This window comes from Candoia aspera, chromosome 2, assembly GCF_035149785.1.
Source record: "Candoia aspera isolate rCanAsp1 chromosome 2, rCanAsp1.hap2, whole genome shotgun sequence".
Taxonomy (NCBI): domain Eukaryota; kingdom Metazoa; phylum Chordata; class Lepidosauria; order Squamata; family Boidae; genus Candoia; species Candoia aspera.
In genome coordinates, this window is record NC_086154.1 from 6,030,637 (window position 1) to 6,047,008 (window position 16,372).

General features: G+C 47.6%; 2 protein-coding genes across 2 annotated transcripts; both read right to left on the reverse strand.

Moving 5' to 3' along the window:
• Window positions 1–86: 86 nt before the first annotated feature.
• On the reverse strand, window positions 87–2,459 carry LOC134489772 (neurotrophin receptor-interacting factor homolog). Its single transcript, XM_063292636.1, has 4 exons — window positions 2,436–2,459; window positions 1,611–2,351; window positions 1,148–1,288; window positions 87–324 (listed from the first exon to the last, which is right to left on the reverse strand). The coding sequence occupies exons 1-4, from the start codon at window positions 2,457–2,459 to the stop codon at window positions 166–168; spliced, it is 1,065 nt and encodes a 354-aa protein (XP_063148706.1). The 3' UTR covers window positions 87–165.
• A 4,224-nt stretch (window positions 2,460–6,683) lies between these two features.
• Window positions 6,684–15,355, reverse strand: LOC134489774 (zinc finger protein 708-like). The gene is made up of 5 exons (XM_063292637.1): window positions 14,877–15,355; window positions 14,005–14,734; window positions 13,557–13,697; window positions 12,599–12,725; window positions 6,684–8,921 (listed from the first exon to the last, which is right to left on the reverse strand). Exons 1-5 carry the CDS (start codon window positions 15,353–15,355, stop codon window positions 7,678–7,680), a joined length of 2,721 nt encoding a protein of 906 aa, XP_063148707.1. The 3' UTR covers window positions 6,684–7,677.
• Window positions 15,356–16,372: the final 1,017 nt, after the last annotated feature.

Consider the following 16,372-nt stretch of genomic DNA (forward strand, 5'->3'; position numbering starts at 1 on the left):
GAATCAGATCAGGGAATAAAAGCTCAGCTGAGAAAGGACCCTGTGAAGCAGGGTCTAACAACTTACTTACTTCAGTGTTAGAATAAAAACAAAACAAAAACAGACTTTCCTTCTTCTAGCTAGAAGGTGCTTTCTCACCGCTAGGATAACAAAGACTTTCCACAATTAACTCAACCCAGAGCAAAGCGGGACCTTACCCAGAGTGGCCACATTCCTAGAATTCTCCAGCATGACTTCCTCGTGTAAGGCTCTCTGGCTGGGATCCAGCAGCGCCCACTCCTCCTCCGTGAAATACACAGCCACCTCCTCAAAGGACACCGAGCCCTGAAAGTCAAAGGAAATGTTCCTCAACAGAGGTCCAAGGAAGTTCTCTCCCAGATTTCCAACATCCAAAAAGTGGGTTTTGCAAGAGAGAAAATACTCCTTTTCTGACATGACATTCTACTGGGTTTTACAGCTGCCTCTCCAAAGATTCACTAAGGCTCGAAAATGTTCACAAGTGCACAAAGATGGAACTGGAGCATCCATGCTGGAGTTTAAAAATGCAGCCATCTTTGAGAGACTTTCCTTCATTCAAAATGGAGCCCTAGATGTTCTCAGGGGAGCACCCGGTCCCACCTGCCTGGTAGGAATTTCTTCCTGGCACAATTCACCTTGGAGAAAGACTTAAAAGATCTAAGCAACTTTGTCTGATCTCATTTTGTATGAAAACTGCGGTTTCCCTTTTAAATCCTTCCAAAAAGGTTTTTCTTTTTTCTTTCTTTCTTTCCTTTCCTTTTTTACAGAACCTGCCATTTTGAAGCAGTAAAACAATATCTGACATGGGTAACTTTTAAGCTGATTAGAATATAATGGCAATGCTATTCATTTGGCTATAATTTCACTTCTTTGATTACTTAAAACAAAACAACCAGTCAAAATAAAGTAGATAACCTACTGCAGCCACAAGAAACTTAAATACTCAACTGTTTCCGTGAACGAATTCGACTTCCCAGTATGACTCTTCTGTATGTCCCACTCAAACAACCACCTTGAAAGCAGGACCAAGCTGCTGAGTCCTGATCTCACACTTCACCTCCTTAACAAGAGGTTGTTGTGTTGAATCTCACAACAAAACCAGACGCTGCTTCTCCTCAAGCTTCCCTACCTGAGCTGTTGCTGCTTCATCACAAAGAGGAGCTGGATCCTCCTCAGAGATCCTTCCCCACAGCTGCTCCAAAGAGGGACCAGGGAGAGCTTCCCTGCCTTCAGGAGGCACCACAACCTCCTTCCTCAGCGGCTCCTGCATCTGCAATAACAGCCAGGACCAAAGAAGAACAGAAGTTAAAACAACCGAACATTGGAAGGAGGGGATTCTCCTCTGCCTCCAAAGCTGGGCCATCTTAAATCCAACCCCCTTCCAACCCCCCAAGATGGGGCAAGCGGAGGTGCAGATACCCTTGGGATTCCCCGTCCTCCTGTGGAATAATCCGGACGGGCAGACAGAAATATGTGGAAGAAAAGAGAGGGAAACAGAAGGCTCCCCCATTGCTAGAAGCTGCTTTCGAGGCGGGCGAGGGGTCAACGAAGGAGGGGCGGCCCTCCTCCAGGGGCCCCGGCCCCGCACTCACCCGCTGCCCTCGCTCCGCCTCCGCCTGGCTCAGCAGGAAGCCCTCGGCCAGGGCCACCGCCTGCGAACAGCTCTCCGCGCCGCACTCCCGCACCCAGCTCGCCATCTCCGCCGGCAGCACGGCCAGGAACTGCTCCAGGATCACCAGGTCCACCACCTGGGCCTTGCTGCGCCGCTCGGGCTTCAGCCACTCCCGGCACAGCTGCTGCAGGCGGCTGCAGACGCCCCGCGGCCCCTGGCACTCCCGGTAGCGGAGCCGGCGGAAGCGCTGCGCCCCCCCGCCCAGGGGCTCCTCGGGGAGGCCCCCCCGCCCGGCTGCCGGCCAGAGCGCCGCTCCCTCCGCGGGCGCGGCGGCGGCGGCGGCGGCGGGGGCTCGTCCTGCGGCTCCCCCCGCTCCGGGCCGCGGCGAGGCCATCTCGCGGGCCGGGCCGGGCCGAGCCGAGCCGAGCCTCCCCGGCGGCGTCTGCTGGGCGCCTCTCCTTCCCGGCCGCCTTTGGCGAGCAGCCTCTCCCGAAATCTCACCGGGACGCCGAGCCGCGCCGCTGCGGACGAGCGGACCCTCCAGGCTCCCTGCCCGGCTTTCCCGGGAAAGGGGGCCTCCCGGGCAGGCGGGGTCGCGCTCCTCCCGGCCTCGCTCCGGGAAGCGCAGCAGCAACGCGCCCGCGGCTCTCCGCTCCCGCCCCCTGGCCCCGCCCCCTCCGCCTCGGGGGGCCTCGGGCGGCGGGCGAGAGAGCGCTTCTTCCTAGAGAGGCCACGCGGCCCCCGGGCCCCTCTCCTCCTGGTCTCGGCAGCCGCCTCCCTCCGCCCCTTTCCCGCAGGAGGCTACTGCCGGCAACGCTGTTCTGCGCATGCTCCGTCCCGCTCTGTAGGGCGGAAGCTGCCGGGACCGCAGTGTGTGCAACGAGCTGCTGGGTGGATCCTGGAGCTCCTTCAATGGATTTGAAGAGAAGAGGATTCCTAGCAGCCTTGGGAGGGGATCCGGGGTGGGTGGGAGCTACGGCCGGGCTGTCGAGCCTCCCGGGGGTGGGTCAAGGGTGCTGCTGCTCCCAGGCGTCCCAGGACAGACCGGCGCAGGTCCGCCTCGGTGTCCCTTCCCCCTCCGCGCCTCCCTTTTTGTTTCAGTCTTTCTGTTTCCGAGAAAGTGGGACGTTGTGAGACGCGGGACTCGAGTGAGCGTTTTCCTGACCGCCAGAGTTATTTTGCCGCGGCAGGTGGTGCCGCCTGGGACTGCGGGGCCCCCGGCGGGCGTCCTGAATCCGAGGCTGGACAGGCGGACGGAGCGTTCCTGTCCCGCGCGGGGACTGGACTGAGAGACCTGCGGGGCCCTTCCGGCCTTGGGAGGCCCCGGCGGAGATGCGCGGCTTCCCCGGAGCAGAGTTCCCTGCTCCACAGGCTGAGCGTCTTCGTATGGCCCTGCCAGAAGCGCTCCAGACTGCCGCGGGATCCAAGGCCGGCTCCAAACCCTGCCTCACGTGGGGATGCCGACCGAACCGGAGCCTCCTCGGCCTTCCCCCGCGGGATCCCGGGGCTACCCGAGGGGCGTCTGCAGCCGCCCGTCCCTTAAGCTCTCCCAGCAGAGACGGGGGTTGCATGTGGCCATTGCCCCAGAGACAAGCTTTTCCCGGGACTTCCATGTAGGAACACCGTTGTGATAATCAAATACATTTTCAGCTTCACAGAGAACACCTCGACTAGAAATTCGTTATGGTATCTCTACACTGAGGTAAAATAATACTGATAAAACGTTTTTTGTATAGCCCCATCACCCATTAATACAGTTATCTCCCTCTTGAAGTTTCAAAATCAGTTTTTCTTTCTCTTGTATAGTTCATCTTTATTTCCATTTCTATTACTCTTAAAATAGATAATTGTTGCTGTGAAAGTTTGATTTGATGTGAAATGTTTTCTGATTTCTCTAGTTCTTCATATTTTCATCTCATCAAAAATAGCCTGTATTTTCTCGAGTCTTCTTTTTAAGTTCAGTATTATGTTGTATGAAATAATCTCTGATGAAAGCTTTACTTGTATCATAACCCATTCTTAAATCCATGCCTGTTTTAAAAAAAATCTGTTAATTTCTTTTTGTAACCCTCCACTATCAGCTCCTTCTGTAATAACATTGCATTTAATCTCCATTTGAAGAGATAGGTTACCTTTTAAAAACCAAACTCACAGAATTATGATCAGAAAAAGTCTTTGGTAGAATCTCAACTTTAGAGATCTTGGTAGCCAAATTTTTTGAGGTCCAAATCGTATCTATTTTTGAAAAGATCTATGTCTTTCTGGAAAATAAATATTTTTCTCTCTCCATGTATCTACTAGACCTAAGTTATCCATCAAATCAAAAAAAGCTTTTAGTGATTTACCTTGATTAATTTAAATATTCTTTCTCTGAAGTTCTAATTGTGGAGAAATCACTCCATTCCAATCTCCCATTAAACACCAGTTTTCATAAGGAACACTTGTTAGTCACTCCCTAAGTTGTTTATAAAAAGTTCCTTTATCCTCATTTGGGGCATAAATTCCCAATACCAATTGTTGAAACCCCTTGTAATTCAATTCCCCTCCCCTGACAAATCTGTCATGTTTGTCAGTCAGTGACGGACTCGTCCCTGGGGGAGCTGGGGGTGTCGACGACCGACAGGCAGCTCTGGCGTGGGCTGGTCCGTGAAGTCACGAAGAGTCGGAAGCGACTGAACGAATAAACAACAACAATATATAGAACAATTTACTTTTTTAGGTGCAGCTGAAATAAATTCTTAATCCAGATTTCTGTAAATCAAATATTTTATGTCTTTTTTTCTAGCGTGAGTCTCTTATAGGCAAATTATATCTTGTTTCATTTTTTTTAAGTAATGAAAAAGTTTCTTTTTTAAGGAGCATTTTCTCCATTTATATTCCATGTTAAACATTTATAATCCATAATTAGGCCAGTAGTTTAGAAAACTCAATGCCTGTGCCACCTAATTCAGACTCATCTTGTTCAGAATCTTTTTGCATCTGTAGTAATTTTGGAACAGTCTCCTCCACAACCTCCATTTGAACCTCTTCCAATTCTCCTTTAAATTTTTCCCAAAAGTCTCTGACCTTTTGAACAGAGCTCAGTGGAAATCTTTGCTGTTTAAAAGCCAAAAGCACACCCTCTAATTTGTTCCAACAAAGTGAAATCTTTTTCTGCTTTAATATCTCAGTCAAAAAGGAGTATTCCTTTCTCTTGCATAAAATTCTAATAGGAATTTATTTTATGATTATATCTGTATTATCAGTCTTCAGTCTTGTATTGAAGTGCTGTTGCAAAGCTTGTCCCCTTGTCTTTTTCCTCACAAAATGCACCAAAACATTCCTTGGAACATTTCCTATTCTTGCCATGTTTTGGACTGGTAAGGTTATTTGATACACCTTATCAATCTCTGCTTTGGTCTCCTCCTCTTCCCAGTCCAAAAACACTGTCAATGCTTGAATAATTTTTCTTCCAACATTCTCACCAGAACTCTCTGGAATAGAGAAAATTTCCCTCACTTCCAGCAAAGCCGCATTATCTGTCCCTAACTTCTGATTTACTCTCTAAAATTCCCATCTTATTAACTTGTTTTATATCTCCAGACATTTGTTTTATAGAATTTTCCATCTTATCAAGCCTTTCGTCTTTTTTTTTCAAAAGCTGTAAATTTAGGTTCAGGTGACTGAACCAATTGAGTTCCCAATTCATCAAACACTACCTGAAGTGAGCTTCAGGGGACTGCTTTTTCTAATTTATCTTCCTTCTCTAAAGGCTGCTCTGAGGAACTTCATCTAGCCTCCAGTCTTGCTGCCTTGTGCATAGGCATTATTTGAAAACGAAAGTGTTAAACAGAAGTGACGGTAACAGAAACTTTACTCCCTCTTGTGTCTTTAAAGGTGTAACTGCAGGCACATGTCACATCTGCGTCACCATGGTTACCACAGAAACTTTACTCCCTCTTGTCTTTTTAAAGGTGTAACTGCAGGCGCATGTCACATCTGCGTCACCATGGTTACCACAGAAACTTTACTCCCTTGTGTCTTTAAAGCTGTAACTGCAGGCGCATGTCACATCTGCGTCACCATGGTTACCACAGAAACTTTACTCCCTCTTGTGTCTTTAAAGGTGTAACTGCAGGCGCATGTCACATCTGCATCACCATGGTTACCACAGAAACTTTACTCCCTCTTGTGTCTTTAAAAGTGTAACTGCAGGCGCATGTGACATCTGCATCACCATGGTTACCACGAAGTACTCAGGTCTCCTCAAGTTACCTTAATTTTTTGTTTTGTAATCCAACCTATTATTAACAGTCTTTAATAGAAAGCAATGGAAGGTTAAGCCAATTATTTAATTCAGTTAGGCCTCTTGCAATGCAGTTTCGTAGAAAAATTAATCTTCAAAAAAAAAAATTCCCCCTTCATCCATTTTTAACTTTCTTATATCATTCCTTATTAAGCTTACTCCTTATACTTTAAGTGTTTAAACCTTTTAAGGGATAATCCCACCCCCAAAAATGAAAATCACCAAGAGAAGTACTTATCTGTTGTAAAGATACAACAGATTGCCTTTGTTTTTAAAAAAATCTGTTAATTTCTTTTTGTAACCCTCCACTATCAGCTCCTTCTGTAATATCATTTCATTTAATCTCCATTTGAAGAGATAGGTTACCTTTTAAAAACCAAACTCACAGAATTATGATCAGAAAAAGTCTTTGGTAGAATCTCAACTTTAGAGATTTTGGTAGCCAAATTTTTTGAGGTCCAAATCGTATCTATTTTTGAAAAGACCTGTGTCTTTCTGGAAAATAAATATTTTTCTCTCTCCATGTATCTACTAGACCTAAGTTATCCATCAAATCAAAAAAAGCTTTTAGTGATTTACTTTAATTTAAATATTCTTTCTCTGAAGTTCTATCTAATTGTGGAGAAATCACTCCATTCCAATCTCCCATTAAACACCAGTTTTCATAAGAAACACTTGTTAGTCACTCCCTAAGTTGTTTATAAAAAGTTCCTTTATCCTCATTTGGGGCATAAATTCCCAATACCAATTGTTGAAACCCCTTGTAATTCAATTCCCCACCAAAATCCCCCCCAAAAATGAAAATCACCAAGAGAAATACTTATCTGTTGTAAAAGAATATATCTGTTAGGCTGAAGAATTATTATATCCAAATATGATTAAAAAATGAGGATTGGCCGGTTCCTCTGTCCATATTGGCTGCACCACAGCCATGAACGTAGATAGAATCCTACGCCTCCCAGCCACTCAACTTGCAAGCCAACTGCAAATGCTTCCGTTTTTGCAGGTAACTTACAGGGAGCGGTTGTCCAGAGATCAAATGGGTTATTTCACGCTCCCTCCTTTATCCAGAGGAAGTTTGGTGTCCAGAGCTAGCTTCTGGGCTCCAATCTACGCTGTGGTGCCATTCCACTCCTCTGAAGATGACTAAATCCTCACTGGAAGTCTTAAGTTGGGGAAATACTTGAGGTTGGGTCTCAGAATGTAGGGAGGGACTCATACTTCCTTGGTGAAAGAAGACTGAGGAAAAATAAAAATGTAGTCCTGTTTTTCCTTCTTTTGGCCAAATCCACAGAGCACTGGGTATTCTGATGGGTTGTTTTCTTTTATTAGTCCTTTTTCTGAATATTATCCCTTGCGAAACTTAGCTCATTTTCAGCCTGAACATTCCTGACACCATCATTGCAACTCCATGCTATTTAACAGCATTCCTCTTTGGGCTCTTTCCATCTTTTCTCCTCCTTCAGATATTCCATTCAACACATTTACTTTACCAATTCTGTTCCAGTGCTTGTCCTGAATTTTTTTCTGGAATCCAGGCATTCCTCCCAAAACAAGAGCTCTTGGGGGAAATAAGGGCAGTTCCCCTTTTGAATCCATTTCCATACTTGAGATGTTTTTATGGTTCTCCCGTACGGATCCCTTTAGGTCTGATAAGACTACTCTTCCAACTGAACGTTACTCCACAGTCCACATATTTCTATTGTTTTTCCCACATGGGTCCCTTTTTGAGAAGAAAACACTTGTGATGAAAGCTCCCAAGTTATGTTTTCTCTCTTGTGTGGATCCTTTTATGTTTCATAAGGTGATTTTTCTGGCCGAAGTTTTTCCCACACTCTGTGCAATTGTATGGTTTCTCTCCCGTGTGAATTCTTCTATGCTTGACAAGGTTAGCATTCTGAGTGAAGCTCTTTCCACACTCCAGGCATTTGTATGGTTTTTCTCCTGTGTGGATCCTTTTATGGCGAATAAAGTCACTGTGCTTACGGAAGCCCTTCCCACACTCCATACACTTATGCGGTTTCTCCCCTGTGTGGATTCTTACATGGGTTTTAAGATTCGATCTTCCACTGAACTTCCTTCCACACATTGAGCATGTATATGGTTTCTCCCCAGTGTGGGTTCTTTGATGTCTCGTAAGGGTATTCTGAGTGAAGCTCTTTCCGCATTCCAGGCATTTGTATGGTTTTTCTCCTGTGTGGATCCTTTTATGGGAAATAAAATTACTGTCCTTACGGAAGCTCTTTCCACACTCCATACATTTATGTGGTTTCTCTCCTGTGTGGATTCTTACATGCATCACAAGGCTTGGTCTTCCAGTGAACTTCTTTCCACACATCGGACACGTATATGGTTTCTCCCCCGTGTGGGATTGTTGATGTCTTGTAAGGTGACCACTCTGACTGAATCTTCTTCCACACACCAGACATATATATGGCTTCTCCCCTGTATGGATCCTTTCATGTATGATTAGTTTATATCTCTTAGTGAATGTCTTTCCACACTGCAGACATTTATAGTGTTTCTCCCTTGGTGGATTTTTTGAGGGCAAAATAAGTAACTGTTTCTTACTTAATCCCTTTCCACACTCATACAGTCTCTCCTGTTCATGGGAAATACTGCTCAAAGTGAGGTTTTCCCCACAATTTATAAATGTATAAGGTTTCTCTTTGATGTAGGAGTGGTGATGTAAAGCAAGATAGGAGGTAGGAGTGATACTTTGCCCGTACTCTTGATATTCATATTGTTCCTCTTCGGTCTGGGTTGTACGGTGTTTGGTGAAATCAGATTTCTCCCTGTCTCTTTTGCTATATCCAAGATATCTTCCCTTTTCTTCTTGTTGGTGAACTTGCTGGGTTGGGACGTCAAAGATTTCACTGTATCCAGGCGAAGATTTCTTCGTTCCATTCATTGTGCAGCTTTTCTTACTCCTTTGTTCTTCAGACTTGCTCATTTGGAATAGCACTACGCTGGGCTCCTTGTAATTGTCACGCTCCTGTCCATAAGCTGATTTCAAGAAAGAAAAAATTACCTCATTTGCATTTACGTTGTTGGACGTGCAGTGAAATTAATGCTTTATTTAAATATGGTGTTTTCTTTATTTACTTGATTTATACAGCTTCTCATCTCACCTACGTGACTCTGGGAAGCTAAATTAAAATGTGTAAAATCAAATGAAACACGTAACAACACTCAGCAGCTGAACATCATAAAATAACCATCAACAAAGCCAAGACACATCACACTTTCAGGGCCCCAGGCCAAAGCACAAACCAAGGGTAAGGGTTACCTAATCTCAGGTGGAATGAAGTTCCACAGGGCAAGTGCCACGGAAGAAAAGGGCTTCTTCCTGGTACCCGCCACCTGACATTCCTTAGCCAACGGGACCAGGAGCTGACCCCTCGTGCTGGATCTGGGACAGGTAGAAACCATTAGGGAGAGATGGACCGTAAGCAGGTAGTCGTTTAGTGAACGCCTCATTTAGCAACCGTTCAGAGTTACGATGCTCATGAAAACATAACTTTATGACCAATCCTCACATTTATGACCTTTCCAAATGCAATTTTGGAAATACCCTATACCAGCAGTTCCCAACCTTTTTGGCACCAGGGACTGGTTTCGTGGAAGACAATTCTTCCACGGACTGGGAGGTGGGCAGGAATGGTTTTGGGATGATTCAAGCACTTCCTTTTTTTTTTTGCCGACCTTTATTCTTTTTTCTTCGCACCATTTGCAGATAGCAGCCAATGGGCTTGCTTTCTCTGACATAGGGCGGAGCTCAGCCGGTAATGCGAGCAATGGGGAGCGGCTGTAAATATTCAGGCTGTAAATTCGCTCGCTCGCCCACCACTCACCTCCTGCTGCGTGGCCCGGTTTCTAACAGGCCACGGACTGGGAGCGGTCCGCGGCCCGGGGGTTAGGGACCCCTGCCCTATACTGTACAGACAGGCACCTGGCCTACGTTCATCAGGGCATTTCAAATGACGGAAAAGGACATCGAAATAATCTCTACCCTATCTGTCCTAAGGTGAATGTCACCCACAAACGTAAAGAAATCTCTGAGAATGTGATAATTGAAGTACAAATTGAAATTGACTTTTTCAGGCAAGAAGTTGTAATGGGCAGAAGGAAATACTTTGAAGAACAGGAGGAAGAACCACTCCTAAGACAACTGTCAGATAAAAGAAACCCGAGTTTGGGGAAGAACTGTAAACTGAGAAAGCATCTCAGACAAGCCCCTCCCTAGTTCTCACAAAGAGAAAGGGAGGGAAGGAGGAAGGAAGTGAATTCAAGGTTGCAAGATTCTGTTACTATACTATACGATCAGTATTAGCCTGCCTGACTTTGGTTTCTAGTCTAGTCTAACTTGACGGGCTGACATCAATCTTGTCAGGCCATTATTCCCTTTCTAAGAAGGCAGAGGATCCTGCTCTGGCTTCTAGAGACGGCCTCCGATCCTCAGGGAACACCGCTATACGCTGAGCTCCTCACTCCATTGTTGTTGCAACACCAGTAAAAAGTAGAGGAACAAATAACCAATTTACAAAATGGCATGACGCAATTAACACAGGAGCTGGGACAAGATTTGCCTCAACATATCGCAGTGCAGCAGCCTATAGCACAGCCAGTGTTTCTGCAGAGGTTCGTTGACAAGCATGTTGGGAGAAAAATATGATGATGAAATATGCAAAGACCTAGAGTTAGAAAATCTAAGAGGAAGAACACAATTAGCATTTCTCAAGCTGAAAGAGCTGATGAGATAATTCAAGCCCCGAGTTGCTATTCTTAAAGATTCTATCGACAATACATTAAATGCCACAGGTAGTATTAGAAGATGGAAGGAATATACAGAATCACTGTATAAAAAAGAGTCAGTCGATGTTCAGCTATTTAAGGAGGTAGAATATGATCAAGAACCATCGGTACTGAAGGAAGAAGTTCAAGCTGCACTGAAGGCATTGGCGAAAAACAAGGCTCCAGGAACTGATGGATTACCAATTGAGATATTTCAACTATCAGATGCAGCAGTGGAAGCACTTACTCTTCGATGTCAAGACGTTTAGAAGACAATGACCTGGCCAACGGACTGGAAGAGATCCATATTCATACCCATTCCAAAGAAACGAGATCGAACAGAATGTGGAAATTATCAATTTCATTAATTTCACATGCTAGCAAAATTTTGCTGAAAATAATTCAACAACGTTTGCAGCCTTACATCGACAGAGAACTACCAGAAGTCCAAGCTGGATTTAGAAGAGGACGCAGTACGAGAGAGATCATTGCTGATGTCAGATGGATCTTGGCTGAACGTAAAGAACACCAGAAAGGTGTTTACCTCTGTTTCATTGATTACGCAAAGGTGTTTGACTGTGTGGACCATAACAAGTTATGGCTAATATTACAAAGAATGGGAATTCCAGAGCACTTAATTGCACTCATGCAGAACCTGTACATGGATGAAGAGGCAGTCATTAGAACAGAAAACGGTGATACCGAGTGGTTAAAAATTGGAAAAGGTGTGCTGCAAGGCTGTATACTTTCACCCTTCTTATTCAATGTGTACACTACACAAATAATTCGAGAAGCAGGACTGTACAAGGAAGAACAGGGTATCAGAATTGGTGGAAGACTCATTAACAACCTGTGATATGCGGATGATACAACTTTGCTTGCTGGAAGTGAAGAAGATTTGAAGTACTTGCTGATGGAGATCGTAGTCAGCAATACGGACTACGGAATGTGACGAAGACGAAGATACATTGTCACAATAAATGGAGAAGAAATTGAAGTGGTCAACAGTTTCAGTCTACTCGGATCAACGATCAATGCCAAGGGAAGTAGTAATCAAGAAATCAAACAATGTATTGTGCTGGGGAAATCTGCTATCAAAGACCTATCTAAGGTTTTCAGAAGTAAAGACGCCAGTTTAAAAACAAAGGTGCGTCTGACTCATGCCATGGTCTTCTCAGTTGCCACATACGCCTGTGAAAGTTGGACATTAAAAAAGGAAGATAGAAGAATTGATGCATGCAAATTGTGGTGTTGGTGAAGACTATTGAAAATACCATGGACGGCCAGAAGAACAACAAATCAGTTTTAGAAGAAATAAAACCGGAATGTTCCCTAGAGGTGAAGATAACTAGGCTTAGACTCTCATACTTTGGGCACATCGTCAGGAAAGACCGATCGCTTGAAAAGGACGTCATGTTTGGTAAAGTCAAGGGCTAGCGGAAAAGAGGAAGACTTTCAGTGCAATGGATTGATACAATCACCGCAACAATGGATGCAAACATTGGAACAGTCAGACGTATGGCGCAAGACCGAGCAGCATTTCGTTCTGTTATACATAGGGTCGCCGTGAGTTGTAAACGACTTGACGGCAACTAACAACAACAACAAGGAAACTGGGTGGTTGTAAGGAACAGAGGTCAGAGAGATACAGGGTAGCATCTTCCTCGCCTAAAGCTGTTCTGCTTATCTGCTCTAGAATCAGATCAGGGAATAAAAGGTCAGCTGAGAAAGGATCCTGTGAAGCATCTAACAACTTACTTACTTCAGTGTTAGAATAAAAACAAAACAAAAACAGACTTTCCTTCTTCTAGCTAGAAGGTGCTTTCTCACCGCTAGGATAACAAAGACTTTCCACAATTAACTCAAACCAGAGCAAAGTGGGACCTTACCCAGAGTGGCCACATTCCTAGAATTCTCCAGCATGACTTCCCCGTGTAAGGCTCTCTGGCTGGGATCCAGCAGCGCCCACTCCTCCTCCGTGAAATACACAGCCACCTCCTCAAAGGACACCGAGCCCTGAAAGTCAAAGGAAATGTTCCTCAACAGAGGTCCAAGAGAGTTCTCTCCCAGATTTCCAACATCCAAAAAGTGAGTTTTGCAAGAGAGAAAATACTCCTTTTCTGACATGACATTCTACTGGGTTTTACAGCTGCCCCTCCAAAGATTCACTAAGGCTCGAAAACGTTCACAAGTGCACAAAGATGGAATTGGAGCATCCATGCTGGAGTTTAAAAATGCAGCCATCTTTGAGAGACTTTCCTTCATTCAAAATGGAGCCCTAGATGTTCTCAGGGGAGCACCCGGTCCCACCTGCCTGGTAGGAATTTCTTCCTGGCACAATTCACCTTGGAGAAAGACTTAAAAGAACTAAGCAACTTTGTCTGATTTCATTTTGTATGAAAACTGCAGTTTGCCTTTTAAATCCTTCCAAAAAGGTTTTTCTTTTCTTTCTTTCTTCCTTTCCTTTCCTTTCCTTTTTTTACAGAACCTGCCATTTTGAAGCAGTAAAACCATATCTGACATGGGTAACTTTTAAGCTGATTAGAATATAATGGCAATGCTATTCATTTGGCTATAATTTCACTTCTTTGATTACTTAAAACAAAACGACCAGTCAAAATAAAGTAGATAACCTACTGCAGCCACAAGAAACTTAAATACTCAACTGTTTCCGTGAACGAATTCGACTTCCCAGTATGACTCTTCTGTATGTCACACTCAAACAACCACCTCGAAAGCAGGACCAAGCTGCTGAGTCCTGATCTCACACTTCACCTCCTTAACAAGAGGTGGTTGTGTTGAATCTCACAACAAAACCAGACGCTGCTTCTCCTCAAGCTTCCCTACCTGAGCTGTTGCTGCTCCATCACAAAGAGGAGTTGGATCCTCCTCAGAGATCCTTCCCCACAGCTGCTCCAAAGAGGGACCAGGGAGAGCTTCCCTGCCTTCAGGAGGCACCACAACCTCCTTCCTCAGCGGCTCCTGCATCTGCAATAACAGCCAGGACCAAAGAAGAACAGAAGTTAAAACAACTGAACATTGGAAGGAGGGGATTCTCCTCTGCCTCCAAAGCTGGACCATCTTATACCCACGGGTGGAGGTGCAGATACCCTTGGGATTCCCCGTCCTCCTGTGGAATAATCCGGACGGGCTGACAGAAATATGTGGCTGAAAAGGGAGGGAAACAGAAGGCTCCCCTATTGCTAGAAGCTGCATTTGAGGCGGGCGAAGCGGTTAAGAAAGCAAGGACGGTTCTCCTCTCAGGGTCCTCCAGGGGCCCCATCCCCGCACTCACCCGCTGCCCTCGCTCCGCCTCCGCCTGGCTCAACAGAAAGCCCTCGGCCAGGGCCACCGCCTGCGAACAGCTCTCCGCGCCGCACTCCCGCACCCAGCTCGCCATCTCCGCCGGCAGCACGGCCAGGAACTGCTCCAGGATCACCAGGTCCACCACCTGGGCCTTGCTGCGCCGCTCGGGCTTCAGCCACTCCCGGCACAGCTGCTGCAGGCGGCTGCAGACGCCCCGCGGCCCCTGGCACTCCCGGTAGCGGAGCCGGCGGAAGCGCTGCGCCCCCCCGCCCAGGGGCTCCTCGGGGAGGCCCCCCCGCCCGGCTGCCGGCCAGAGCGCCGCTCCCTCCGCGGGCGCGGCGGCGGCGGCGGGGGCTCGTCCTGCGGCTCCCCCCGCTCCGGGCCGCGGCGAGGCCATCTCGCGGGCCGGGCCGGGCCGAGCCGAGCCTCCCCGGCGGCGTCTGCTGGGCGCCTCTCCTTCCCGGCCGCCTTTGGCGAGCAGCCTCTCCCGAAATCTCACCGGGACGCCGAGCCGCGCCGCTGCGGACGAGCGGACCCTCCAGGCTCCCTGCCCGGCTTTCCCGGGAAAGGGGGCCTCCCGGGCAGGCGGGGTCGCGCTTCTCCCGGCCTCGCTCCGGGAAGCGCAGCAGCAACGCGCCCGCGGCTCCCCGCTCCCGCCCCCTGGCCCCGCCCCCTCCGCCTCGGGGGGCCTCGGGCGGCGGTCGAGAGAGCGCTTCTTCCTAGAGAGGCCCCCCCCACGGCCCCCTCCCCTCCTGGTCTCGGCAGCCGCCTCCCTCCGCCCCTTTCCCGCAGGAGGCTACTGCCCGCAAAGCTGTTCTGCGCATGCTCCGTCCCGCTCTGAAGGGACGAAGCCGGTGGGACCGCAACGTGCGCAGATCGACTAGGTCGATTCTGATCCCGGGCCGCCTGAGGAGCGGACGGGCTGTCGAGCCTCCCTCCTCGTTCTTAAGCCGCGGCAGGTGGTGCTGCCTGGGACTGCGGGGCCCCCGGCGGGCGTCCTGAATCCGAGGCTGGACAGGCGGACGGAGCGTTCCTGCCCCGCGCGGGGACTGGACTGAGAGACCTGCGGGGCCCTTCCGGCCTTGGGAGGCCCGGGCGGAGATGCGCGGCTTCCCCGGAGCAGAGTTCCCTGCTCCACAGGCTGAGCGTCTTCGTATGGCCCTGCCAGAAGCGCTCCAGACTGCCGCGGGATCCAAGGCCGGCTCCAAACCCTGCCTCACGTGGGGATGCCGACCGAACCGGAGCCTCCTCGGCCTTCCCCCGCGGGATCCCGGGGCTACCCGAGGGGCGTCTGCAGCCGCCCGTCCCTTCAGCTCTCCCAGCAGAGACGGGGGTTGCATGTGGCCATTGCCCCAGAGACAAGCTTTTCCCGGGACTTCCACTTCCAAAATTAAAAACATTTTCAGCTTCACAGAGAACGCCTCGACTAGAAATTGGCTATGGCATCTCCGCAGCATTGCTGCAACTCACTACTAGCGTGTAGAATGTGTTAGCCATATAGGGAATATATTAGCCATACGGTACTGGATCTGCAGGTTATTCAAGACTTTTTAGCTGTCCACCTGTATTTTATCGTTTATATTGGGATTTTCTCCTCTTTTCCCCTATATATTCTACATTATTTTATACCTATATTTGTATCAATATTTTCCTTTTTTCTTTCATTATGCAATTGTAACAGAGAAATAAATGAAACTAAACCTTTATTTTTTAACTGGTGTACTTACATGTCAAAAATTCAGTGGCAAGAGAGATAGATAAAAAGAACTGCTCAATGCAGAGTCATAGACTAAAAAGCATCCCAGGTAAGGAAATCTACACAAGATGATGTCAGGCTGAGGGGAGACGTGAAATTCCACTCTTTTCCAGCCTCTCCCCACAGCTTCCCTCTACTCCCACAGAAGAACTAAAGCTTTTCCCCCAAATAAGTTGTGGGGACTCTTCCGCTGGTCCCTCAGCCAGGAGGGTCCTGCTTGCGCCAAGAGACGCTGCTGCCTTGTCCAGGGAAGCAGCCTCCATCTTGAAAGTGCCGATGGCTTCGCAGCTCCCAAGGCCCCAGGACTTTTCTAATCAAGGTTATATTCCCGCCCGCTAAATATGGCAGCTCTCCTTCCGCCCACAGCCGATGCCCCCTGGTCTGAAGAGGGAAGAACACCTCCGAAGAACGCCGTCAGGGAAACAAAAGGGCGACTCAGAGTGTGAGGGAACAGAAAAAGTCAGGGAGGAGAGGGACCCCCGAAGCCAGAGTGAAGAATGTTAAACCAAAACTGGGCTGCAGCCACTGGACTGGGATGGTGACAGTGTGGCTTTGACCGAATAGGAAAGAAAGGCAAAGAAACCCTGCCGTTTAATGAGAT

Coding starts and splice junctions, on each gene's coding strand:
- LOC134489772 (XM_063292636.1), bottom strand. CDS start 2,459: ATGCGCAGAACAGCGTTGCCGGCA. Junction 2,352..2,435: donor GCAGAACAGCGTTGCCGGCA/GTAGCCTCCTGC, acceptor TGGCCTCTCTAG/GAAGAAGCGCTCTCTCGCCC. Junction 1,289..1,610: donor AGGCGGAGCGAGGGCAGCGG/GTGAGTGCGGGG, acceptor CTGTTATTGCAG/ATGCAGGAGCCGCTGAGGAA.
- LOC134489774 (XM_063292637.1), bottom strand. CDS start 15,355: ATGCAACCCCCGTCTCTGCTGGGAGAGCTGAAGGGACGGGCGGCTGCA. Junction 12,726..13,556: donor ATGGAGCAGCAACAGCTCAG/GTAGGGAAGCTT, acceptor TTTGACTTTCAG/GGCTCGGTGTCCTTTGAGGA. Junction 8,922..12,598: donor TAGGAATGTGGCCACTCTGG/GTAAGGTCCCAC, acceptor TCTTGAAATCAG/CTTATGGACAGGAGCGTGAC.